Genomic DNA, 26,859 nt, shown 5'->3' with positions numbered 1-26,859 from the left:
AAATTAAAGCTGCAGGCCCAGACAGGCTGATCATGCGTGACTAAGGTTTCCAGGACTGGGATTGTATTTGTTTTGACTTCCAGTAAATCCAAAATCTCTTTGTCTGGCACAATGAAATGTTTTCTCAAACTTTTGTGTCCATTAACACAACACTTTCTCTTTTTTTACAACCCCAACTAATCCTGAGAGCGCTGTTGAACATGTTCTCTGGTGTTCAGAGAAACTTGGGTTGCTCACTTTTTTGGCTACTGCCTGTTTTATTCTTGCAGCTCCTAAATGACTGTTTCCACACAGATCCTTTTTACCAGCAACAGAGGCTATATAAACAGTCCTCTTCACTGTAGTGTTGTTTCTGTATTTGTGCTATGCGTGCTAAGAGGCAGATGGAGTGGGCGACGTGTCGCACTCCTTGCACTTGTCTCGTTTTGTTCTTTTTGAAACCTGTAGTTTTGAGTCTGTTGGTCATGATGCGTTGTTGCTGCAGCCTCCTTCTTCATCAGGTTTCTTTGCGGTTGTATTGCACCATCGTATACTTGTGTTACCATTTCCTTTTGGCTGCGTTCAACATTCATTACGCAACAATGGAGGCAGCCTTATGATCACATTAATTTGTGTTTATTTTATGCACAATCACAATGTTAACTCTGATTTGAACACAATCCAATAAGGGATGTATGACACTGTTGATTGATTAGAAAACAGGTGGGAAGAATGTTATGATGATGTGGGAACGTTTCCTAATTAATTTAATGCTGACCACTAGTGCACCTAACTATTGCCTCAGAGAAGAGTTTTTTTTTTTTTTGTTGATGAACTCACCTGTTGAACATACTCTGACTTGTTTTCGTCGTCAAGCCCTGAAATGGTGGCTTTTTTGGGACTCTTACGCCAAGAGAAGTCATGAAACAAACACCAGTATCGGAATCGACGTTTGGCGTAACGCTTATTTCAAACGTCGCGATCGTTGCCGTGATCTCCACCCGTGCGCCTCTTCCCTGCCCTCTGCAGAGATGCTCCTCGACGACTCTACCTTTCTCTCGACACTGATTGTTACATAACCGAGTACCAAAAGAAACAACCATGCGAGCCCCTCAAAATAACACCAATGCAAACAACCTCAAGTACGCACGAGTCTGCAGCAACGTGTTCAAAGCTGAAGATGGACTGACAGTGAATAAAAGACCAGGAGAGAGAAAGCGAGAGTTGAATACTGCTTTTTTACATGTTTTTTTATTTATTTTTAAAGAGGGTAATTATCTGTACGTGTTAGGTGCAGTGCAGTAATAAAACAGCAGAGAGAAGATCTGCTGCTCACTTGCTCAAATGCAGAAGTATTTCTTCAATTATAACTTTGGACCAGAGTTCTTATTCAGGGGATCTTTTTTTTTGTGATTGAATATATGCTTTTTTTGTGGCATTTAATCAAGTGTGCAGCATTTCTTCTTCTCTCGTCCATTGATTTTATTAACAGTTTACCCAGTCTGCTTATTATCAACACGCAGGTTCTGCTGTTTTATCACACACAAAAAACACTCGTAAGTGTAGACAAAGTCAGTTGATTAACTTTTTTGAATGATTTGAAAATGCAGATGTATGTGTGACTAAGAAGAAGCCAACACTGTTTGTTGTGAGAACGTCTCGTATTGGGTAGCACGTGTTTCTCTGTTCTCTGTCCGTACAGTAGAGTTCTGTATTTCTGTCTGACCAGATGCTAAGAGGCTGGCTGACTTGTGCTGTGTCATTTTCAGACTGTCTTTTTTTTTTTTTTTTTGTTGACAGCATCCTCTTGTTGATGCAGAGGCTTTTTTATGTCGGGGTTGTCTAGTGGCTGAGCCTCTTAACTCGGCCCTCGCTTTGTGCTCACTGTCTGCTTACGCAATCATGAGATATACTGTAACCCCCCTCGGTGATGATATTCTGAGGCTGCTGTGGTGTACTCTACCTCTTCAACCTGCCCACAACAGCAGTGAGATCACGGGGGAACTGACCTGAAGTAGCTTGTGTTTATATGGCACGTGGTATATCTCAGAACTCTTACGTTGGTTAGTCCGTTTTTATCTCGTGTTCATGAGAAAAATACAAACACTGGCTTAGCCTTATGTTATAGTCTTCATTGTTTAATCTGGTTTTTGGATATATTTGATGAAGATGAAGTTACGAGATTAAAAAAAAAAAGGCTGTTTTGTTTTGATGTCACTGCAGGTTTCTGCTCATAATGCTGACTGATATTCTTCACATGTATTCCAGTTGTGGATGTTTAGATCATCAGGATCCTTCTACATTTTTATTGATTGTTAATGCTGTCGTCATTTTTCTGCAGTGTGCGCAGTTTGCCTCCTGATATGACCCAGATGTTTAATTTGGAATGAAATGAAAGACTCACACCTCATTTTCAAAGCGTTTTAATTCACAGCTAAAGAGAACACTGACATGACCTGAACACACGATTACACCTCACAAACTTAAAACATTTTGGACTCAAATACAGGTTGCCAAGACTGGCACTATTTTAAAGGTCCCATATTATACGCTTTTTGGGGTTCATATATCTAATTCATGTCTACTAAAGTACGTTCAGGATCCCCCACGTAGAGAGGGGGAAAAGGAAAAAAGAGTCCCCACGTGTGCAAAGTCTGATCTGATTGGTCTGCGTACCGTACCATATTGGGAATTTGTCTTGTGATGTCACTCCACACATTGTCAACAAGGGAAGTTAAGGACCGAGCGTTTCATGCGGCTAATGCTACTGCTAACAGGAGACGGTAGGAGATGCAGCGTTTCCGCGGACTTTGACTTTTTGCAGATAGATGTTCCTAAACATGCCGTGAAATGAAAGGGTTTGCCCATTTACCATTTCAAAACAGCAATGTTGATATTTGTGAATATTTGCACAAAGATATTTAACTCATTCTGAGACTAGTAAACATTGAATCATAAATCCTGTTCAATGTCTTCCTCCTTCCAATGACTCCATTTCATCTTGATCTGGGATCCTTGACCCGTCTGATTCTCAGCCTTTGCTGATGCTTTGCTTCGCTCTGCCATGAGCCATCCTCTTGAAATGCCACTGTGGCGCCCATCTCCATGGCAACCTCTCTGCCTGTGACATCAGTACCACCACTACACAGCCAATGGGAGAGTGAGGGAGAGAAATGAGAGCCTTGACACTCTAAAATCCTGTTGTGCAATTCACAAGGAGATGTAATTTGGGTGATTACGCCTGCAGAGACGAGCATGACGCCTTCTGCTTCAACAAATAAGCAGAAGATTCACGCACACTCCTCTGCTTGTTGCATGGAAGCAGATATTGAATGTTCATCATCAGGGCCTGGTGGAAGCATTGAATCACCGCTGCTGTATGAAGGCCTTTCACGTGTTGCATCCATATATTAAGAGGTAATGGACTCGTTCGTATGAGCACAAAGCCTTTTGATTTAGTTGCAGCAGAAGAACTGACGGTTTACAAATGATGCTGACGTTATGCAAAGTAAAATGTGCAGAAGTGGTCAGAGGGCTGTGATGGTATCTCTTGCTCTCATTTTTCTAGCAAAGTGCGCTTGTCGGAATTGACGAGTGCTATCGTGATGAGTGGTGCAGATTTTGACTCATCTTTTAAGTGAAGTCGTGCAGCTGGAGAGCCACAAGCGTTCATGTTAAACACACCTGACAAACTCAGTGAGTTTACTTCTCTGTGTTTTTTTTTTTCTTCTTCTGAGCAGATTTGTGCAGGTTTATTTTCAGCAGGCCTGCACGATTTCAGAAAATGCTAAGTTAGAAAGTACCGTTTGCGTCAAATATTATTTTATATTTTACGTGGTCATTTCAGATCTTTCAAATTGCAAATGCCTACTGTGCAGCCCGACTGTTTTTGAAAGGTTCCAGCACAGATGAGACGCCCGTCTTTGTAAAAAAAATGTTTTGACTCAGACCTGTCATGGGTTATCACCTCACCAGCTTACACTCCATATTAGCAGTGAAGAAGTAACCAGTTTAGTGCAATCACAAATGAGATAGTTTTTTGTCTGCAGAGATGAAGATAAAGTGCATCAAGATGACCTGTTGATGCAACCATTCCTAAATATTTGATGTTAAAAGCTGCAAACTAGCAGTTATTTGAAAATGGATTGTTTAGGTCATCTGCAGCCTGATTTTTTTTTTTCAAGGTTATTGATATATTGCTTCATCTCTAAACCGTCATAAAAAATGTGTGCGCACGCGCGTTTGGGTTGCCTTGCGCAAAGCATGAATCTAAGATGTGCACAGATTTGGATGTATTTGAGAGGACAGACTGATCACTGATCGCGCCCACACAGGCTTGAAAATCGTCTGTTTTCTCGTCACCAGCTGGTCGATCTGGTGGTTGAGAAACGCCACCATTTCTCCGTCTCTAACGTCCGTGGGCCTGTTCATCTGTGGTATGAACCTAAATAGTTTTTTTTTTTACTTGTGATTAACCTTCAATGAACACAGATTAAGTGACAGAATATCATTATGATGCAGATTAGTAAAAAGTAAACATTAAAGCTTTGCCAGGTCTGAAGAATAAAAGAAGCTTGTTTGTTAAATGAAGGACGGATTCTTTACTTCTGATGTGTTTCAAGCAGCCGGAAAATCAGAGCTACCTGCTGAATGCTGAATCCTGATTGGCTTTTATGATCCAGCGTCCAGCAGATTAGTAGCTCAAGTCAAACGTATCTTTGTCTTTTCTTCTATTTTGATGTTGCAGAAAGAGACGTTATGATGCAAGAAACATTTAGCCGGATTTGTATCTATTCAATAAATCAATGATATACAGCTGATTAGTGCTGGTATGCCATTAGCCTTCTTTTTTTTTTTTGCTGACCACAGGTACTGTTTCTCCTGTATACACCAAAATACCGCTACCACATAACTGGTAAACAGCTTGGACTACAAATTATAACCAGAGCACTTCCTATACTGACACAAGCCACTTCCCTGTGTTACAGATTTGACATTTCTATGTTGAATCTGTGAATGGAGATTACTAGCTGGTCAATGTCCACTCTCCAATCAAATTCATACAAAAAAAAAAAAACTACTGCAAATGATAACATTCAAGGTGCTGGAATCTGAGTTTTGGTTGAGATTAAAAAGTAATAATGTGTGTGTCAACGAAAGAGAGACAAGTTGTCGTATTGGGATTATTTCATTTGGCATCCTCATTTATTGGTACAAGATGGCTCTTCATTTATACTGTATGTAAAATAAAAATAACTGACAGTAGAAACTCAACCGGCTATAAAATCTACGAGGACCTTGCTGATAACAAACTCAAACAGAGATACAAAGGTCCATGAGAGCGAGGCAGTCAGCAGCAGTTATATAGGAGTGGCTCACAGGCCGACAAATACAAAATCAAGATAAGTGCTTTAAGTCGGAGGACTTCTTCTTCCCATTTAGAGCGTACTGTTCAGTGTTCATCTCTGGGTGAATAACTCACCACTGATAGAACTCAATCAGCAACTGTTTATGTGTCAATGCTTCCACTAAAATAAATCTTTATTTACTGATGAATCAGGCAGAGTTGACCGAGCCGTCAAGGTTGCACAAAGAGGCCGTTTAAGAGCGTCAAACTGAGGACACAGGTGGTATTTACACACCAGGTTTCTCTTAGCATGCAGCAGGCTGCGCAGCCAAGTCTACTGAAGGATATGTAATCTGATGTGAAGTTATGTGCTGTGACAAAGAATTCAAAACAACTGATGTAGTAGAGAATCAGACGGACTGAGAACACGAGTGAATGTATGTCAAACAGCTCGAGAAGGTTCTCTGTTTAGAGCCTTCAGTGTGGAATCTGTTCGGCCTGTTGTGTAATGCTTAGACCACCTCAAACTTCACTCATTTTACAGTCAGTAAGCAAGGTGGAGTAAGGCTGCTCAGTGAGTGCAAACAACAACAAAAACAACAACAACAAAAAAACTGTTTAGAGCAAGAAAATAATGTTGATTAACTTTTTATCGACTTAAATATAGTTGATACGTAAGAAAACTGCTGAAATGATAACGTCATCGTCAGTCTACCTTGTAGCTGGCTCTAAACTGGTTCAGCCACGATAAGGCTGAGCAGTTAATCGAAACCGACAGTCAGAGCTTATCGATAGGATCTTTCCCGTTTCGGTTACTTCAATTATTTGCGTCCAATCCACATGGTAGCAATGTCCGCCGTTTGGACACATTTTGTCTTTTGAGAAAGACTGAACAAAAAGAAATCGAATGTAGACACTGAGGGGAAATGTGTTATTTTCATTTGAAGCGCTGCTTTGATTTCTGTTCTAAATATTCAATGAATCACCACAAAATGGTCCATCAGATGTCAGCACTCTTTCGTCAGAAACAATATCCCGGCTTTCATAGGTGAGCATATTTACAGTAGAGACCATGTCAGTGACAATGCAGAGTGTTTCTCAAAGAATCCTCTTCACCTTTTTTTTTTTTTTTTAATGCTTGAGAACGCCCGGCAGTTTGGCCTTAATGATTATTGATTGATTTTATGCTGTGTTTAATAAGTGTAACCGGTTCACTTCCTCATAAATTCTTGATGGATAAGGGAGAGCAAAAAAAAACTTCAATGTTTTTTATTAGTAGAACCTAAAGTCTCTTGATTGGTTCAACAGTGTGAAGCCAATTTTCAGTTTCACCAGCACAGACAAACAAAACGTGGACCCACACAGAGATGATTGTCCTTACAGAAAGGTTTACAGTCCTCACAGCTCGTTTCTCTTCTGGTGAATGTTTTGTGTAATTTGAAGTGTACACACGTTTTATGATGTCTGCAGAGTTGGGCGAGACTGGCCCACCTCGGCTGTAAAAGACTGAAGGACAGATGAGCGCACAATGCAAAGAGGGAAATGTTGCTTCATCAAAGTCACTTCCTCCGAGTTTCTTCACTTTCTTTGCTTCCATTAAGAGCTCTTTGTTTGGTATTTTTTACAGTTAGATATGCTGCTGATTACTTCTGACTCCCAACTAAACCCTTACATATGAAGAAAATGTCAAGAGCATTTCAGAGTTTTTTAAGATGTCTTTCTTGTTGGCTGAAGAGAAGAGGACATAACAATGTTTCAGTAAAGCTCTTCCCCTGTCAGCAGGCAGAAATGTGTTCTGTGCTTGTGTTCATGTCACCTGTATTTAGGATTGGCTGTTATTGAGGTCGCTCAGTGCTTATCGATGCTTTACTTTCGACAGAGAGGAAAAAAACCCCAAACATGTGACATGTTTCCGGTTCATCGTGGAGCCAGTTTATCATAAAGGACTCCTTTTTAAGCAACCAAAGCTTCAGTGAGAATCTCTCGTAAACACAAACACCTCGAAGGTTGACTCACTCAAAACAGCAGAAGCAGGAAGTGCATTATGATGAGCAAAAACGCAGATGCACATTGTGTCCTGAAAGTCTGAGCTTACCACTCTGAAGAACCCCAATACTACAAATCTTTTTTTTATTTTTTTTTATTTTTTTATGTTCTTTACTCGGCTAATGCGGCCATATTGTGTGGGCTTTTGTGGGCGATAGTCAGTGAAGCCTGAAGCTTTACAACTGGAACCTCAGAGACAACAAATGAGGGTTGTCAGCTCGAAGACACAGAATACATTCAAGAGAAAACAGAAGAGGATGGTCTCCAAAATGGAGAATAATGAAATGTAAAAATCTAATGAAATCAAAAGTAGAAAAAAAAAAAGTGCTTTAACAAAATGAACAAGTCAGGTCTGGGATTATGTTGTTGTGTGGTAGAAAAATCAATAAACATGATGAATTATTGGTTTGGAAATGAGGGGAAGGAACAATGCATGTGAATAATGCAAAATAAAGCTAACGCTACAGACTGTGGTCACATCGTACTTGTTGACAGACAGGGATGTCAAAAATCAGTTCAAGGTTTGAATCGGTACTCTGAAGAACTGAATCGCAGTAATATCGTGAAGCGTCACAGCAGAGGAGCAGGTTGGCAGGCTTTAGAAAATACAGAATAAAAGCGGTGAGAAGACGAGACAACTGTATGCATATATAGTAAGAGGACAGGGAGCTACACAAGAAGCACAACCAACACGATGCAGCATTTAATCGACCTCTCAATGAGGAGCGCCAACCACCTCCCGATCCTCTCAACATAAATCGTGAGAAGTGCTACATCCCTGTCGACAGACAAACGACTTACTATGGTTTCACTTTATGACTTTAAGACGAGCTGCTGAGTTGTTGAATGTAAGATGATGTTGCATAAAATTGTTTTTTATTTTAATAAAAAAAAAAAATGTCCCAACTGAAAACCTTTAGGCGGCTAATTGGTACGACCCACCACAGACCAACAGTTCAAACAGCTCTTGATCTGTGAAGAATATTATCCACAGACAAAAGGGATAATCAGCTGTGAAGTCACAAACAGTTTTCTTCTTACTTGAGATAAGAGAAGGATATTTTCTACTTTAGTAACTTATTAGTCTAAAAGTTTAGGTAACGCTTTGTAGAGATGATGCTACGTTTCCTTTTTACCCCAGTGAACACTCAGCGATGTGAGTAATAATGCACGGTGACTCAGTGTCACACTACATTACTTAATGCACATATAGGAATGTACTGTAAATAGCACAATGCAAGGACCTTTTAATCCTACTGTTTCCATGTTCAGCACTCCCTCCCTGCACAGAGGCCTTTTGTGTGCTGTTTGAAACCCGTCTCTCCACTTTGAGCTGCCTTTAAATCCTCCGCCACGTCTGTGCAGTGCCTACATGGACGTTCGTATCGGCACTTTTTCAGTACGTGTTGCCCGTAAGCGTAGTGAACTTCTCCCCTTCTTCCTTCAACTCAACCCCTTGAACATCGTCATGGTAACAGCCCTATTGCATAACACAGCGGCTGCACTGTAAAGCCTTGTATTTTCATCTCCTTGGCAACAGAACCCCCCCCCCCCCTCCGCTCTCTCTCTTAAACCCCCCTCCCCTCTGCGCTCCTTCCTGTGCACTGAGCATGCTCAGAGAACAATGCATAAGCAGAGGAAACAGGAAAGGCAGCTCAGAACAGATTCCCTTCTACATACCAGAGCCTGCAGCCCCCATTGTAACCTGAGCATCTTCTTTAAGACGAGCACAGGGAGTTGAGTACAGAGTGAGCTAATACTGACACTAGATTGAATGACGTGCGTCTTCACATCATGACGCGTGTGAAAGTTCTTGTCGCTGCATTTATCCTAAAGTCGGCTCAAACCTTCATTAAACTGTGCAGCTTTTCTTTTTTTTAAACCAGGTAAATACCAGCAGTGAAATGGATCACAGTTCATTTATGATCCGCTTGGATTGAATTGGTCCGTATGTGATCAGCAGCAGATGGATGGAAAATGTATCATCCGTGTGTGAAATAAATGTACAGACGCAAAATCCCCGAACTGAAAATGATGACTTAATTGCGTGGTCCTCGTTTGTTTTGACTGTCTCTGAGAACACGTGCTGCAGGTGCAACACACATCGGCTGTATGAACGGTATGTGAAGGATACATGTTAAGGACTCTGTTTCTGTTGGTCGCAGCATATGTTATATTCACAAATGGATTTAAACTCTGGAAAAAAACAAAAAGGATCTGATCTGTAACCAAAATATGTCATCTGAATCGAGCCGTGAGACTCCTTTTGTGTTTCACCACTAGAACTACAGTTAGCTGTGTGAGACTGTGCTGCCATCAGCTGGCTCTGAGCAGGTGGCCAGGTGTCGTTTCCCTCCACACAGACTCAATCTGAGCTTTCAAAGTTCGATTTCAGAAGTTGATTGGTGTCCTGAATGCACCATTCATTTAGCCAATGAGAACACAGCTCAACAGGTTAAGACTCGCACTACCCTCTCTGATGCAAGCACATTAATACTACACACTCAAGTCTGTGTGCACTTTGCACTTCCTCAAAAAAGTGACCTCTGCCACAGGCCGAGACACACTGAAAAGGAACCGATGGGCTTGCCTCAGTACGTTATGATGAAATGTAGTGTGAGCAAAGATGAGCTTCACTTTTCCTGCACTAAAGAAAGCCGCTGATGATCACATGCAGGCTGGGGTTGTTTTTATTTGGGATTACATCGTGTTGTGAAGAGAGCAGCAGCTATGTGATGGAAGAATCATCCTGATGACTGCTCAGTTATATTTTGTGATATTATAACAAACCACAAAAACACTGACTCCATTTCAAATCCTCAGTTTACATGCTGAGATTTAATCTTCAACTTCTGCTGGTTATATTCCCTCCTTTTCTCAGAGCACACCAGGATGTTGGATGTCACAGTAACTATGATAAATACAAAGGTAGTCTTTCTGTTCCTTCTCAAGGACAGCGCTCCAGGTTCAGACTGCTTGTTAGAAAAAAACAGACAAAGGTGAAAGTCATTATTTTAGGATGTAGATTTTTGTGTGATTAGTACTAATGGATGAATAAACTGGGGCTCAAGGTTCATCTTTTGAAGATGGCATGCAGTTGCAAACACATTGTGCTTATGAGTTTACATAATACATGAGGAAAAAATGGTGTGTAAAATCTTTGCAGACTGCTGCACCATTGTCTGTTCTCAGAAGAAAAAAAGAAAAGGGACGATCTGTCTGTGCTCGGGATCAGATCGAAGCTCTCATGAGTAAGTCTTGTAGCTTCTCTGTACATGAGGGTATCTGCTGTTGTACAACAGTTATATGGAGGACTTTTTCCTCCCACACTCAAGCACACATTCCTCTCACACAAGTGGAAAGGAAGGTCACTCATATTTCCCTCACAGAAAGCTGGCACACTTGTGTTTATATTTCAGTCCCTACACCACCTTCACCATAGCAACTCCTTGTCTTACTCTGTCATACTGTGTGGGTGTTTTTCTGTCATTGCTGTTGTTTGTAATGCGCAGAAATGATCACACTGGGCAAGATGGAAATGAGGCAGCAAAGAAACTTAAAGAAATTAGTAAGACAAACAGATTACTTTTTTTTTTTTTTTTTCCTGGCCAATTCAGATTTCTGATTTTTAAAAAAATATTATTGGATTTTATGGTTCGCCGAAAGGATTGTTGTAAAAGGCTGTATAAATAAAGTAAAGTAAGTAGTAAGTAAATCAAACCGTATGAAATTATCTTCTGTAATGTGCGTGCGTGCGCGAGCGAGCGTGGACCCCGGTCAGGGTCGGGCAGGCTGAAAACAGGAAGATTCTGGTCACATGCAGATTTATGTGCACCTTCACTCTAAAGTTCAGCTTTGTAAGGATACTTTGGTCTGGTGGTGGCACCAAATGGCAAAATCTAGACATTAAACAAACTACAACTACTGTACATGACATCTTGAAGCGGATGTTGTTGCTGATTTTTTTGGATGAAAAGAATTGTATGTAACAGATTTAATTGATGAAGTTAGTCGGTTTAGCCTTGACTGGGTTGACTCCAAGCATCCTCACATGAATTGGGGTGAGGAAGTTGAAATAGCCAGTGAAAAGAGAGGCTGAACAGTGAACATGTCTGTACCTGGAAAAGGGTGGAGGGGCGGAAATCAACAATTAATCAGCTTACATCGGCCATTCAGACATTTAGACTTTTTTTCCCCTCACATGTGACTCTCTCACTGTATTACATCATGTTACGTAGCACTTTGCTTCATTCGGAGAACAGCTGTTGTTTTTTAAGCTGATTATCCAACACTCAATGGTCACAGGTAGTTATCACTCTGTTTGACTCATTACACACTCCTGACCCTTCCAGCTGCTAGAAAACTGCTCGACAGAAAACAAATTGAAAGCGTGCAGAGTAAACAATACTCCCAGAATCCTCAAATGATGGCAGTGATCATTAAACATGTTGGTACAAATGTACAACGGAGGATTAGGGCCGGAAAGAAAAAAACCCAAGATTTCATAAATTCATGAGAATTAAAAAAAAAAAAAAAAATCTAAACGTACCAAATTAATCTTGTATCTTTACGAGAATAAAATCGTAGATTCACGAGTTTAAAGTCATGCATTTAGTTTAGACCAGCGTGTGCGAAGATGATGAAAGGATAAAGTTGTTCTGTTAGCAACCCGTTCTCAAATGACAAACGTGGAGCAGCTTGTTAGACTTTTGTAAAGGTTTGAATAATAAGGAACGGCTGCTTCCCTGCATAGTCTGTAATAAACGGTTAGTTCAAGAGAAGTTTTCACTTCACCTTGCAAAGACTTGTATATATGTAAAATGATGTTTGAATAGGACACAAACTGTCTCTGCACACCTTGGCACTTTAACAAGGCAGAGAACAGACAGAAATATGAGATAGTTGTGTTGGAGCTAGAGCTGCAGCTATCGAATATTTTAGTAATCGAGTATTCTATCGAATATCCCGTCGATTAATCGAGTAATCGAATAAATCATATTTTTGCTTAATTAAGGTTTAACTCGTCTTGGGTCGTCCCTACAAACCTGCTTCTTTGCAGTTACCAACGCCTGCTTGTTACAGCCAACCACTTCTGCTCTACAGCTGCTGACACTCACCATATTACTGACAGGGTCCCAAATTCACTTTTTGATTCACTGGTCAAGGCGGCAGGTAGATGAAAAATACAGGCCAAACACGTTTTAATGGCTGAAATAGCAAATACTGTTTTGTGTAGCCTACACATCTGTTACAGTACATTTAATAGAGAAAGCATTATGTTCTGTTGAATCAATCACAGAATCAATCATTATGTCAGATCAGGAAATTGAGAAACTTTAAATATATATTTGCTAAATTATTATTCCACAAACAAGTTCTGTCTTGATTTAGCTTTGAAGACATTAGACATTTTATATTATCAGCCTGTTTATTATTATAAGTGTATCTCTGTCTGCTCCTGCAGCGCGTGCATTCAGCGCGCTCACAGACTACAGAGACCATAGACGCGTCTATGACAGAGACTGTGAGAGGACGCTGCTATCGTTATGTTAGCTGCAAACACGGAGAGAGTGAACGGAGAAAAGCCGACCGTTTGACCGGATCACGTGTTCCCGACTGGGTCGTATGGATCACGGATCAACTGTGTGCTGACTAAAAGTTAAAAGGGGCGCGCCGCGCTCGCGTGTGCGCGCGTGTGCGTGTTGAAGTGTCTGTGTGTAAGAGAGAGGAGCAGGTAGCTGCAGCTACATTAAACGTGTTTTATACTCATACCAAAGTTTTGATGACGCAAAAAAAACAAAACGTAACGAAGCCTCGAGGCAGCCAAAATTCCTCGATGAATTTTTGTAATCGAATTATTCGAGTTATTCGAGGAATCGTTTCAGCCCTAGTTGGAGCTTTACAATGCAGATATGAAACTGCACTTGCTTTTGACACATCATCATCAGCACCATCACGTTGTGTTAAATATCAGGACTCTGAAAAAAAAAAATAGACTACTGCAAGAAACGGGCTTCTCCGAAGAAAGAACCACACTGACTTGGAGGAAGTTGTCTGCAGAGGGAAAGGCTTTAAATCACTTTCACACAGGCTGATTTTAAACGTGTTAATTTACGCGTTTAATCTTGAAATTTGAGATTACTTTTCTTTATCGCGGCCCTAATCCTCCGTTTGTACAAATCACCAACAACATCTTTAAAAAATAAAAAGCCTTAAGACATAGACTGACTTTTTTTTCTATTCCATATGCTGATTACTTCGAGAGTGTCAATAAGTAGATAAATCCATTTTAGGTCCAGGACGTTTGTTTGGTATTTCATCCCACAATGAGATAACCCTTTCCTGTTAGCCTTACAGCTCTTCATTCAGCTTTGAAAAGTGACTTTTGACCTTAAATCTCCTCTGCTGGGTCTGCGTGAGGTGAACACTGGCACACGCTTCCTGAACACAGTACATCCACTGATGGCTCCTCCTCCTCTGTAACTGGCTTTACTGAAAGCAATCCATCACACTTGTGCATGCAATGCATTCAAACATGCCGTGTAAACACCATGCTTTTCTTTATTGGGTGTGAAATGATATTGCAAATTAAAGCTATGGCTGCCACTAACATATTAACCTCTCTAAAGAACTGTTACATCACATGGATTAGTAAAGGGAGAGTTAGTGAATAACCATGGTTTACTGAATTAGTTGTACTCTTATGGTATGTGTCAGGGGTGCATTTAAACAAATGTGTGTTCAGTACACAATTCCAACTTGCTGTCAGGTTCAAATGGGCCTTAAAGGAGTGAAACCAGAGTTGCATCAGGTTTATCTTGATCAGGAAGTGCAAGCTCATTGTGTCTCTGGCTCCCGCATGGTGCAGCACGCTCTCGGTGCTTTGTGTTGTGCTGTGAGCGTGCATGGCGTCTCCATATTGAATTTCACTGCATCCTCTCTGCTGAGTTTCAATATTTTGGGCCTATAATCGTCTCTGATTCAGCCGGCCTGTGTGTCATTGTTCGAAACCCGGTCAGGTGTCATTGCTGTGGAGTTTAGTTCCACTCCTACATTCCTGTCAGTTTGTTGAACACGTACAGCAGCAGTCTTAATGTTTCCATCAGAAGTGTGTTTTTCTTTTAAGGTTTCTTTTGTGCTTTCCACCTGAAAACCACAGAAGGGAAGCAGCATTTGTCGCTGAAGTGAGCTTCTTCCTGCTGTTGCTCAATGAAACGATGTCAAGATTAGGCCTTTTGTTTTTCTGCTCCTGTTCTATAGGCTGCAGGCGACAGTCTTACTGCAGCTGCCAATCAGCAAATCTGCAAAATGTCATCAAGCTTAGTAACTTAAGCAATCTGTATCAACTGTGTCATGTTGCTCAAGGCACAGCTTTGTGTTCTATCCAGACCGTTCAAAAAGTGCCAATCGTGGCAGCTGGTAAAGAGATATAAGGCTTTTCAATCGAGCTTTCTGTATCAGCAAAACAGGCTTCTGTGTACTAAAGACTGTGCAAAACATTTCTAATGGGAAGTTCAAGCTCAAGTGTCACTGTGTCAGGGTATTATTATGGCTTGGAATATTGTCAAGTGTCTTCAAGATAAAAAAAAACAAAAACAACATTGATTGATAAACTGTCCAAACCTTTAAGTCTTAACTGACGACTTTGTTGTTTCCTTCAACTTTAGCTCTGCCTACGACCGGGACAACAAGATCCGTGTGGCCATTAAGAAGATCAGCCCCTTTGAGCACCAGACATACTGCCAACGCACCCTGAGAGAGATTAAAATCCTGCTGCGCTTCAAACATGAGAACATCATCGGAATCAACGATATCATCCGCACGCCGACCATCGACCAGATGAAGGATGTGTATCCTTAAACACACCCGTGACACATATGATTTAGAGAGCATCATCATACAGTTTGTTGATGTTTGGTGGTGGCAGTAGCTCAGTAAATTTTTGTGGGTAAATTGCGGGATTAATTAAGTATACCGTATATTTATTTTTTACCCATCAGCATTGTGCTTTATGGCCTTCAGGTTCCTAATCGTTTTGCTTTTGACGGTTTTCCACAGACAGTGTTCATGCCAAGAGATTGTACAGACAGTGTAAATGACTTCTTTGTGTTACCAGTGATTTGTCTCACACACAAACTGTGGTTCAGTCTTGTTTCTCAGTTGTATTTTTATTACATAATAACCACCTGTCATCATTTATTTGGCAGAAACGCTCTTCATTGTAGCCCCGCAGCAACTCTGGCAAACTTGCAGAGTCCATAGAAACTGGCTGTGTTTTTATCAAAAGAAAGAACTACAAGATTCTTTAATCCGGCACCGTGCAGATATATTGTCCAGGATCTCATGGAGACCGACCTGTACAAGCTCCTGAAGACTCAACACCTGAGCAACGACCACATCTGCTACTTCCTCTACCAGATCCTCAGAGGACTCAAGTACATCCACTCTGCCAACGTCCTGCACCGCGACCTCAAGCCCTCCAATCTTCTGCTCAACACCACCTGTGATCTCAAGGTAGAAGCTTTAAGAGACAACAAAACCAATCAAATTGATAATCAGTCACTGAGGTGTGCGTTTCCTGTACGGGGAGCATTGTTTCTTGAACTTGATGAATCCACCTATGAAGTGGCATTTAACAGATCTAGCTTGTTGCTGTTGTAACACTAAAACTTCACTTGTTGGGTATAGATGTGTGCAGAGGTGCCACATTCTATGGTGCAATGTTTTCCTGTTTATCCAACCTTTCAGAGTCTCCTTTTTACGTTTCCATTTCCCACATGCAGCTTATCGTGATCTGGTATCCTCTGTTGTTGTCTTTTATCCTTCTGCAGATCTGTGACTTTGGTTTGGCTCGTGTGGCCGATCCTGACCATGATCACACTGGTTTCCTAACAGAGTATGTCGCCACTCGGTGGTACCGAGCACCTGAGATCATGCTCAACTCCAAGGTGAAGGCCGATGTGACACACGAGCATACAGACATTCACATCCAGGCTAACATACAGACTGTTCAGTAGTGTGCCGTTGGTTGAAAACTTCAGCTCTACAATTTAATTTCTTAAGTGTGATATCTCTGGAGAGATGTTTTTTGATCCTAAAGTAACCACAACTAAAACTCTAACGTTAATCTTCGTTCCTTCTGAATATTGTAGGTAATCTAATTTAGTCACACTGTTTGGAAGAATTACACACTGACACTTCTTTGACTAATCGTTTTACTGTCTTCATTCATGCTTTATTATTTGCTTTGTAGGTTTTTTTGTACTGTAGTCATCATTGTGTCTTTGTGCCCCTCCCTGTCTGTATTTTTTCTCTCAGGGCTACACCAAGTCCATAGACATCTGGTCAGTGGGTTGTATCCTGGCTGAGATGTTGTCCAACAGACCAATCTTTCCAGGAAAGCACTACTTGGATCAGCTGAACCACATTTTGGGTAATAACTTTAGAATATGCAGGATTTTATTGGAGTGGTGCGGTGCTATAGTCTTGTGATTTTCTTTTATCAAGTTAATAGTGATTTTTTTTTCTTTTTCTGATCCAATATTCTGAAAGGAAGCACAGTAGAGTAACATTTTCTAGATCATAATAGTCAGCGTGTCAGTTGTTTTATGTCGTCCTCTCAGTTGAGGCAAATGTGAATCTGTCCCTAAAAGGTTAGACATCTGTAGATTTGAACTAAAAGTTCACCTTCTATAGGTAACAACAGCTTACCAGGGCAATCCATTCATACATTTAAAATGCATCTGGTCAGAAGTTCTCTATTTTTATGCCACACCACGTTTGCTTCTTCCAGCCGTCTTTTTGTCGTTTGTCCAGAGCCAAGAAAAAGAGAGAGAACAGTACACTCTCGTCTCTAATGGTCATTGTTAATCCTCTTTGTAATCTTCTTTTCTCTCCGTTCAGGGATCCTGGGATCTCCTTGTCAGGAGGATCTCCACTGCATTATCAACATTAAGGCCAGGAACTATCTTTTGTCACTGCCCGCACGCTGTAAAGTGCCTTGGAACCGCCTTTTCCCCAACGCTGATCCCAAAGGTCAGAACCAGGACCTCATCTCCTCCTCCACTGGTCTTTGAATATCTTGAACATGATGAGTTATTGAAAAGTTGTATAGCAGATGAGAGTTCTCGAGCTGCCGAAGGATTTCCTGGACATTTGGATTATGCAGAGATAAGCCCCTTTATTGTCACTACAACAGTCAAACTTAACAGAGCAGTGTTCAGGGTTGTTCAACTGATGACCGATTTAAGTTGTGGTGACTGCAGCTCCTGCTGCTTGTGGAGGGGTTGTAAGCACCGTCCTGCTAAAAGCTCACTCTAAAGGAAACAGCTGGAGAATGTGTTGAAGGAGACACTCCTTACTAAATCGTTTCCAGTGAAGAAATCAGTCATTATATATTCCAAATGGTGATGAAATGTAAGAGAAGCAGAAATCAGGATAAGGCCTTAGAAGTAAGTGTAGTTGTGGGTTCTTCCATTTTGAACTTAGATGTTGTGTAATTTCATCTGTCAGTGATGCTCATATTGAAATACCCACTGTAAACCCCTTCATGCTGTCTGATGGTGGGACATATGTGAGCTACTGATTGGAGGAAAACCTCAATTTGCTGGTCATTTGTTGACAGTGTCTGAATTTGAGGACCAAATTCTCACCATGTGATTCGTGACCAGTAAGTGTGTCTTTAAACCCCCAATCAGGAAGCAACATGAAGAATAAAGGCAAGAGACCACAATCCATGTGGGGGAAAAAACAGACGAGGCTCTAACTTATATTGACAGTTCTGACACAGCTTGTGATCCTGGGTGGATTAGACCCAGCAATGGGACAGTACATCTTTCTCGTCCACATTGATAAGGGGAACTTTGAACATAGATGTAAAAAGTTCTGACGTTAGAGGGTTGAGGAGTTTGCAGGGTAACCAGGTGCCACTTTATTTGATTGCAGTCTTGCAAGCTGAGTGTGACAGCGCCCTCCAGTGGAAAGGAAAGCCTACTGTGTTGATAAGAATCGTCCTAGATTTGGAAAATAAAAAAGTTTCCACTTTGTTTAACCTGCTCATCCTTGCTGCAGCTTTGGACCTGTTGGACAAGATGTTGACCTTTAACCCTCACAAGAGGATCGAGGTGGAGGAGGCCCTGGCACATCCCTACCTGGAGCAATATTACGACCCCACAGATGAGGTGAGACATTCCACCCGGGCTGTTTGATGTCACGTATACTTTTTTTGTTATCAAGATAGCACCTGTTATGTTCCTCACATTTATCTGTCTCTGTGGGATCAAAAACTCCAACTACATGTCCTTTCGACTCTCCTGTGTAGCCTGTTGCTGAGGCCCCGTTCAAGTTTGACATGGAGCTAGATGACCTACCCAAAGAAACACTGAAGGAGCTCATCTTTGAAGAAACTGCACGTTTCCAGCCCGGCTTTAGATCCTAACGTCTCACACAGGTGAGTCCACATGTCCAAAATAAAAAAAAAGCAAACTGTAGCCTAGAGGGGAAACAGTCACATTGTTACAGTATCTATAACTACAAATGACGTAACAATGTTAGCATTAGCCGCACCGAAGTCTCGAAACTTCTCAACTTTTAAATGCCAAAGAGATCAGGGTGATCCTCGACGCCGTCCCACCTCCACCACTTTAAACACACAGTAGCGTTGAGTGTTCATCATGGAAATCTACTCGAAGCTTTAAAGCATGTGGTGAGTGGTGTTCCAGCCTTATAAAAACGTCTGATTCAGTCCCGCTAAATTAAACTAAATTCACCACATAAGAGCACATAAAATATAGATTGGAATTTTGCTTTTGCAGAGTGTGAAGAAGAGACTCTTCATGAGGACAAAGGTATTATAAAAGCCATCCATCTAAAATGGGCCTTTGAAGGTAAACAGTGAATAATAAGTCTGCTTTATTTCAACCTGAAAAAGTCAGACAGTTGTGCTTGTAAAGTTAAAGTCCTAGTTAAATATGGATCCCTCAGTACCTTCATGTGATGTCCGTATGTCTTGGCAGGTTCTAGACTTTATTTTATTCTGGAAACAGTCTTATATATAATAGTTTTCAAAAGTTGTTTCTCAATATAAGGTTGGATAACCCTGTTATGGTAGTCCTACCACAACCCAGCAATCTGCTTTAGCTGTTAGCTGTGTGTAAGTTCCAACTTAACCCCAGTGTCAGTGCACATACATTCCTTTTTGTGTTGAATGTATTTCCAGAATAAAAGCTGTGAAACCACACTCAGAGTAAAACTAATAAGTTACATATAGCCCCCTGAAAGAAGATCACAGAATTACACTGAGTTATAACACAACAGTTTCTCGTGCACTCAGCCTTTGTAGCACCATAATCCAGAAGACATCTCTATTGATTCTTTGTACAAGGTGCTGTGATGCAAAGTGAGTGAGCCCAGCCTGAACAGTATGGCTCACACTGTAATTGTAAAGATGTCAAACTAGTCTAGTTATGCAAACAGGTAAGGTTTTTCAAGATGCAAAAACGCTTCTTGTGTTGACTTAAAAACAATCTCACAGAATTTAACTGCTACAACTTAGTTCTGGTGTAATGTCTACACTTAAGATGTCCCTTCACATTTCAAAGCTGGTTAATGTTCTTCAAAGGTAAAGTATAGAGATACCACTGCCAGGGAGCTCTCAATCAATACAGTAAGAAGCTGTGTTCGGCTACGATAAACCACGACAAGACACAGCTCGTTACCTTAATACGGTAATTGAAATAAAAGAATTAAAAAAAAAACTTGTTTGCTGGAGCATTAAACAATCAATACATGGAAACAACCTGATACCATAAAAGACCAGGAAAGAAAGAGCAATGGGACATAATGTCATCATTTCCTGAACTAATGACACTCATTAGATGTGGTGTCCTTACCCTGCTGATCTCTGCTAGCCACCAGCTGCTCCCCGTCAGGCCTGTTGTTGTCATATTAACTGTCAGAGATGCATTTTATAGCCTATAATCCGCTTTGTGCCAGCCTATGTAATTACTGTTTCCTTTCTGCAGCTTCTGATCTATAACAAGAGTCCACTGAAGAAAAACAGTGCGTGTGAATTCTCCTAAATTCGATCAACTCTGCACTGTTTGTACAGCTGTAAAATGTATTTTCACTCTTTAAAGGCACATTTCACGACTGTAAATGTATCTTTAAATCTACAAACACGTCATTGTTTGCAGCTGAGTAAGGTTGTAGCTGATGAAATCCATGTGAATACATTAGTTTGATTATTGTTTGTAACTGCTTAGTTACATTGGTAGAGTGCTGAGATAAGCATTAATAACAGAAGCTGAAAAATGAATTGGGGCTTATGCTGTGGTGTTCCTGCACTCTGGTGGTGTCTTTGTGGTGCCATCCTGTCGCTGAAACGTCATGGCATGCACTACAAGTGGTAAAGAACATGAAGAAAGTGTGCAAGTGTTTTCATACTTTATTCAGTATGTCGACTGGATAAATGACTAAATTAAATCAGCTCATCACTCGGCCACTGTTTCTCCTTTTTTCAGATGATTCTGTGGACTGGCTTCTGCGTTGCCACTGCTCCTCCCTGCCTCCACACTTTTGCTGTGATGGGTTTTTTCTTCTTCCTCTTCTCCCCCCCTCCCCCTCCCCCTCCCTGTTGTCCACATCACCTGGATTCCTTGGGTCTCACTCGTCAAGTCCACTTTGCTCAGGAATGGCATCAGGAATCAATCAATCGATCATCCTCTGTATCTTTCTTTCTCTCTCTCTCTCTCTCTCTCTCTCTGAGGTGAAGACGTAGAGGAGAGAAAGGAAGGGGGGTAGTCGCATCACAGCTTAAAGTTTGGGGGTGGGGGGATTTTGTGTTTAAAGCCAAGATAAACAATTTGTGTGTGCGTGCGTGTCTCAAAGGCGTTTGGCTCTGGCTATTCCTATTCTAGACCTTCTCTGTCCGGTTGAATGGCAGTGATAGATTTAGCTGTTGTGTTTTTGGTGCCGCTGTTGTTGTTATAACTCTGCCTACATTGCACAAACAACAGAAGATTACTTATGAGAATCATCCATCATTGATTAAAAGGTCTTTAAAAATCTCTAACCTCTGTCGCATTGTTATGAGGGATACCTCGGTCTCAATCTTTATTCTCTCTTTGGAAAATGTCAAATCCCATATTGATTTATGCAATGAAATCACATCATCAGCCAGATGCTTCAGAGGCCACAAGCTGTCACTTGGCGTGGATGAGGGTCTATAGTACTTTAATTCTTGACATGCATACAAAAGGCCCAAATGCAAATATATACATATAAATATCAAAATAAATCATTCTAAATATATATAAATATATACAGCCCAAAGAGTCTTAACATATGATGAAGGCAGGAGTGATGATAGGTGAGACAAAGAAGTTAAAACCTTTCTTTTCTCTGGATTGTAAACGTAAAAAAACGCCCGTTTTCATTTGTCGCCGGCTTCAGTAAGATGTCAGTTTGTGTATAAATGCGTATAATTGAAAGGTTTGCCTGTCAGTGTCTGCCTTAGCCATAAGAAACTAAAAGGAAACGTCTGTTTATCTCATATAAGTCTGTATGTACAGTCAAATATGTTCTTTTAAAGGTTCAATTACTTGTCGGGACAAGAAGTTTGTCCGGAGAAAAATGTCGTCAGGCTTCCTTCTTTGTCTTGTTTCTTGGTTTCTCTTTCTTCAGTCTCCGTTAATCTTTCGCCTTGATGGGGGGGAAAAAAAACAAACAAAAAAAAAAACTGTGCCCTTTGCATGACTGTTAAAAGCTCGGTATACAAAGACGACCATGTTAAAGTGCCACACGCGCCGGGCAGGTCTGACAGGGAGAGCGCCCAGGCTCCTTTTTGTGTTCCACCTTTTGTGGTATATCACACGTCAACTAATCACATGGTGCTTTTTGTTATCTTTCTTTAGCTTCAGCACTCATCCTTCGTTTCCATCTGCATGCTGACGTTATCTCGTGGTTGCAAATAGAACAATAACTATAAACTGTTTGTATTTGTTACAATCGCAAATCCTACAAAGATGTTTTCCCAACCTGAGAAAGAGAGTTAAAATAATACTCATAACGTATCACAGCATGTTTTCTGTTGAATCCATAGGATCCTGTGTTTGCTTTAAATGACATTTTTCACTCTGAGAACATTGGGTGAGCCACACAGCTGCAGTGGAGTTTCTATAGAGATGAGCTGAAGTTAAAGCATATTTTGAATCCTTGTCAGGAAGTACTAAATGAAGACTGTTGAATTTACACGTTTTCTTTTTAAAGAGGAGGATTTATGACTTTCAAGAGTATATATATATATATGTTGTAACAGACAAGCCAGAAGTGCTGAGCTTCATCAAACAACTGTCACTTAATCTTAGTGTCACTGCAGCATCCAACAGCTGTCATTTCATGTTGTACACAACAGGGCCTCAAATAGACGTTGTTCACTTCGGCTAGCCTGCATCTTCACAGGAAATGCTCATCGACTAATGCTTGACTGATAGAATAATGGAACAAAAAAGCATCATTAAGACATGAAGGTTACAATACTGTTAACATCTACCTTAAATTTAAGAATCTGTCTGCAAGCACTTGAAATGTAAATTTTAATTACACTTTAACAAATTATCGACTGCTTTGGTTGATTTTCATTCTTTCCAAAATATCTCAACAATGGTGTTTGGTTGAAGGGGAAAATGGCTAAGCTGTAAGCTGAACATCTTTATGATTCTGTCTAAAGCGATATAACCTTAAATTAAACTTTGTGTACTCCTTCATAATTTGAGAATGTGTCCAAAACTTGTTGAGTTTGTACAAACGTTTCTGTGAGGGCCAAGATGCTCTGTCAGATTGAATCACAGTGGACAGAGCCAAAGAACCAGTTTAACGTTGCGTTGTTGCTGTGTTTTTTTTTTTTTTTTCTTCTTTTGAGTAATGTTGACTCAGACCGAGCAGGGGCTAACAGAGCGCACTAAAGCTCTGCTGTTACACTCTCAAGCCATAATGGGTCAGTCAGTAAGTCTGCTGCACCTCTGACGACCCCCACCAGTGATGTCACCATATACTGACACACCCATGAGTTCCACATCTATGTCACTGCAGCCAAGTAAGACTTTAAACAACTGAAAGTGTGCTGAATGGGATTTTAAGGGTGTGAAATTGCTCTTTATGATTAATCTGTACCTAACTTAAGAAAAGCCAGCTAATCTGATGACACAAATGAATTATTTTTCTGTAAATCCTCAGCTGGTTTTCTCATGAGAGACATGTAATTTGGTACTAATTGTAAGTAATTCAGAGTCGATGTTTAATAGGGCTAAAGCAATTAATTTCCGTCTTTCTTATGACAATGTGAAGATTACTCTTACATCTAAATGTCGAAGTCAAAACGAGCTGAAAGGTGCATTACAAATGTCCAGATCTCTCTCAAAAAAAACTTTTTTTTTTTTTTTTTTTTTTTAAATCCCATCCACAATTTAGAAGCAGAGATATCAGGATTTCATAGACAGGAATTCCTCATACGACGCGCTGTAACCAACAAATGTTTAGTGTTTCTGCCCAGATAAAAAAGTTTTTAACAGTTAATTCATTGTCAATCATCTTACCAATTTATTAACTAATGTTTTTCTCATTTAGTTTGATTGGTCCACTTCAATTAAGTCATTCTAAAGAACTGTTGTAACGGCATCACCTACAGTTTCTATACAACAATTCACAGTTGGCAACATGAACACTCAAGTACACAAAACCTGTCAGCATAGAAGAAGAACATTACAGTTGAAGATAATACATTTCAGTATAAATTAAACAGCAAATCAACAAAAAAAACAACTCACTACAGTTGATGCAATTAAAAAAAATATTAACTTTCTTTGTGATTAGTGAGAAAGGAAACTGAAATATTTGGCTACAGTCGACCTGTTTAAGTCCGTTACGTTAAACTCACATGATGATGACATTTGAAAACAGACCTAATCTCCATAGAAGAAAGAACGCTTTTTGCACTCATAGATCTCCTCGTCTCTGTAAACTCCCGCCTGTCACACACCATACACAATGATTAAATGCACTTGCTTCTACAGTAGTTGGGATGGGCGTTGTAATCCGAGGTGCCTGCCGGGACTTGACTTACCTGTAGATAGACTTTTATGGGGGGGGGGGGTTAGTTTGAACATTTAGGGCACTAAAAACCTTACTGGGATTAGTTGTATAAAAAAAAAAGCTTCTGCTGAGTTCTTTGTGCAACCTGTCTGTTTGTGCCTTTTTTGATAGTCTTGATATCCAAGATTTTGATGTGCAGCTTTTGTTTAGTCGGGAATCCATTGTAATCGCAGTATACGCTCTTGAAAAATGAACACAATCAAGTCTGTGGGTTTGGGTGGGCTCGTGGGTGGGTATCCTTATCTTTCAGTTATTGTAAATTTTAAAGAGATTTGTTGCCACAGCTGTGTGATTTGTGACTGTATTGAAAAGATGAAAAGCAAACATTTCTATTTTTTGCGTTACCCTTTTTTCCTTGAGCCTTTTTTTTTTCTTTTTTGGATGTTTTTGTGCAGATATTTTTATTGTAAAATGAATGTTATGTTTCTATCAGACACTAATCTTGTTTGAGTTGTCTCCAGTGGAACTCCTTCACTCTGTATGTTTTGATCAGTATAAACATTTAATTGTGTAGTTAAACATTTCTGAAAAAGATTAAAAAAAAAAAAAAAAACACTCAGATCCTTGGTTGTATTTGAAAGGTTCCTGTTCGACCTGTCATAGAAACTGTTTGAAATGATCGGTCAGTTGAAGGATTTGACCTGCACGAGGCATTTCATTGCCATTATCAGAGGCTGACCGCCACTAGAGACATTTTTTTTTCATGCTAATCTTTTTCTGTTTTGCAACTTTGTCATGTCATTTAAATAGACTTTGATTAAAGTCATCTTACTTTCATTAACATCTCTGAGGTCTCTTTGCTGGAGACACATTTCAACTGGCATGTTCACAACAGTAAGCATTAGAGACGACTTCTATACCTGCTGTCTGCATCTATCCTTACAGTACATACGAGAGTGCAAAATAAAAGTTTCATGGAGCGACACAGTATACAAATAAATGTGTTTAATGAAATGAGTTAAAATTCTTAATAAAAATGCTGTATTACTCCAAAAAAATGATGTGGGCCTTTTCTTTCTTTTTGTTTACATTTCGTGCATTTAAGGGAATAGTCTGACACCTCGGAAAGGGACTTATGAGCTTTGTTGTGAGGATTTAAGAGGTTGATCCCATACTTGCACGTGCATGCTAAATATGGAGCTACAGATGGCAACCTCTATCTTAGTTTATCTTAGCCTGTCCTGACCAAAGGAGAACACATTTTGAATCTTATCATCTCTTTTGCTTATTTAGTAAAATCATCACTTTGATTACCTCTGTCAAGAGCTCTGTTCCAATAGTTCTGAAATGTGTTAGAAACATTTCTGCACAACAAACTTGGAACATTTACCACAAATGTTTGCTGATCATTGTTGTTTTGTTTTCCACTAATTGTACAATTGTTTCCCATCAAAGAACACTCAAATTACCAAGAGTAAAAGTACTAATACTTAATGAACATCCCAGAAGGAAAAAAAACAGTATTTTTATAATAATTGATGCACTTGATAGGCTGACTTTCACTGCTGTTTCACACGGAAGAATTACATTTTTATGTTCAAAATACTACATAATTTGTTTTTTTCCAAATTTGTTGGTAATTTGAGTATGAAAGCAATTCAAGTTATACAAATAGAGTAGTTTTGTAAGTTGTATTCTAATGTTGTATTGTATTCTAACTACAAGTGCTCTTTTTCCTCAGATGGAGCAATCCCACTCATACTGTATGCTATACTATACTGTGTTGTAGGGGCATGGCGCCACTGTGTCCTCTTGAGGGCGCTGTTGTCCTTGATGATAAAATGTACTGCAGCTTGTTCTGCATACGCTCAGCAGTCTGATTCATAAATTAGTGCCATTCACGTTTAGCTGACAAGCTTGAAAAACGTCACATCACAGCTGAATGCCTATTTTACTTTTGAATGTAAAAGTGTATCGCTCTGCTAAACACTAACGGGCGGAATAAAAATGTGAAGCCAAGTAAAATGTAAGTAATGATAGTATCATAAGTTAATTTTATATACAAAGTTGTTTCCAACTTACTAGTGGACGGAATACATACGTTGTGCTGTTAGCTTAATGTCCGTGATTAAACTACATTAACAACAATCAGACAACACTAATCAACTTAATGGATTTTGAGGGGGTTGTTTGTTTACCTGCTACTCTTGACCACGTGCTTGCAATGCGGCCACGCATGCGCCTCACAGCGGATTGACTTTTGGCACGCGTCTGTGTCGGCTGCGCGCACAGCCAAAAACAAGCTCAAAGCCTCAAGTGCGCGCTCAGACATAGCCTTTCGTTGATTGGCTGTGGAGCTTGGCCCCGCCCTTTGCTGCTGGGGACTGGTCAGACGAGGA

General features: G+C 40.2%; 1 protein-coding gene and 1 long non-coding RNA gene across 2 annotated transcripts in view; one reads left to right on the top strand and one right to left on the bottom strand.

Annotated features, from left to right (window-relative positions):
- mapk1 (mitogen-activated protein kinase 1) overlaps positions 1-22,081 on the top strand; it is a 25,464-nt gene extending 3,383 nt beyond the window's left edge. The window contains exons 2-9 of the mRNA XM_079351153.1: positions 15,040-15,222; positions 15,697-15,886; positions 16,204-16,320; positions 16,691-16,805; positions 17,276-17,407; positions 18,443-18,552; positions 18,693-18,821; positions 20,893-22,081. Of these exons, the coding sequence (XP_079207279.1) occupies positions 15,040-15,222; positions 15,697-15,886; positions 16,204-16,320; positions 16,691-16,805; positions 17,276-17,407; positions 18,443-18,552; positions 18,693-18,809 (964 nt within the window). The 3' untranslated portion in view covers positions 18,810-18,821; positions 20,893-22,081. The remainder of the gene's footprint in view (positions 1-15,039; positions 15,223-15,696; positions 15,887-16,203; positions 16,321-16,690; positions 16,806-17,275; positions 17,408-18,442; positions 18,553-18,692; positions 18,822-20,892) is intronic.
- Positions 20,993-26,859, bottom strand: LOC306828641. Its single transcript, XR_013779760.1, has 2 exons — positions 26,659-26,859; positions 20,993-26,336 (listed from the first exon to the last, which is right to left on the bottom strand). It is a non-coding gene; the product is annotated as an uncharacterized lncRNA (long non-coding RNA).

This window comes from Symphodus melops (assembly GCF_947650265.1).
Source record: "Symphodus melops genome assembly, chromosome: 1".
In the NCBI taxonomy this organism is placed as follows: Eukaryota; Metazoa; Chordata; class Actinopteri; order Labriformes; family Labridae; genus Symphodus; species Symphodus melops.
This window is presented reverse-complemented; position numbering and strand designations above follow the sequence as displayed.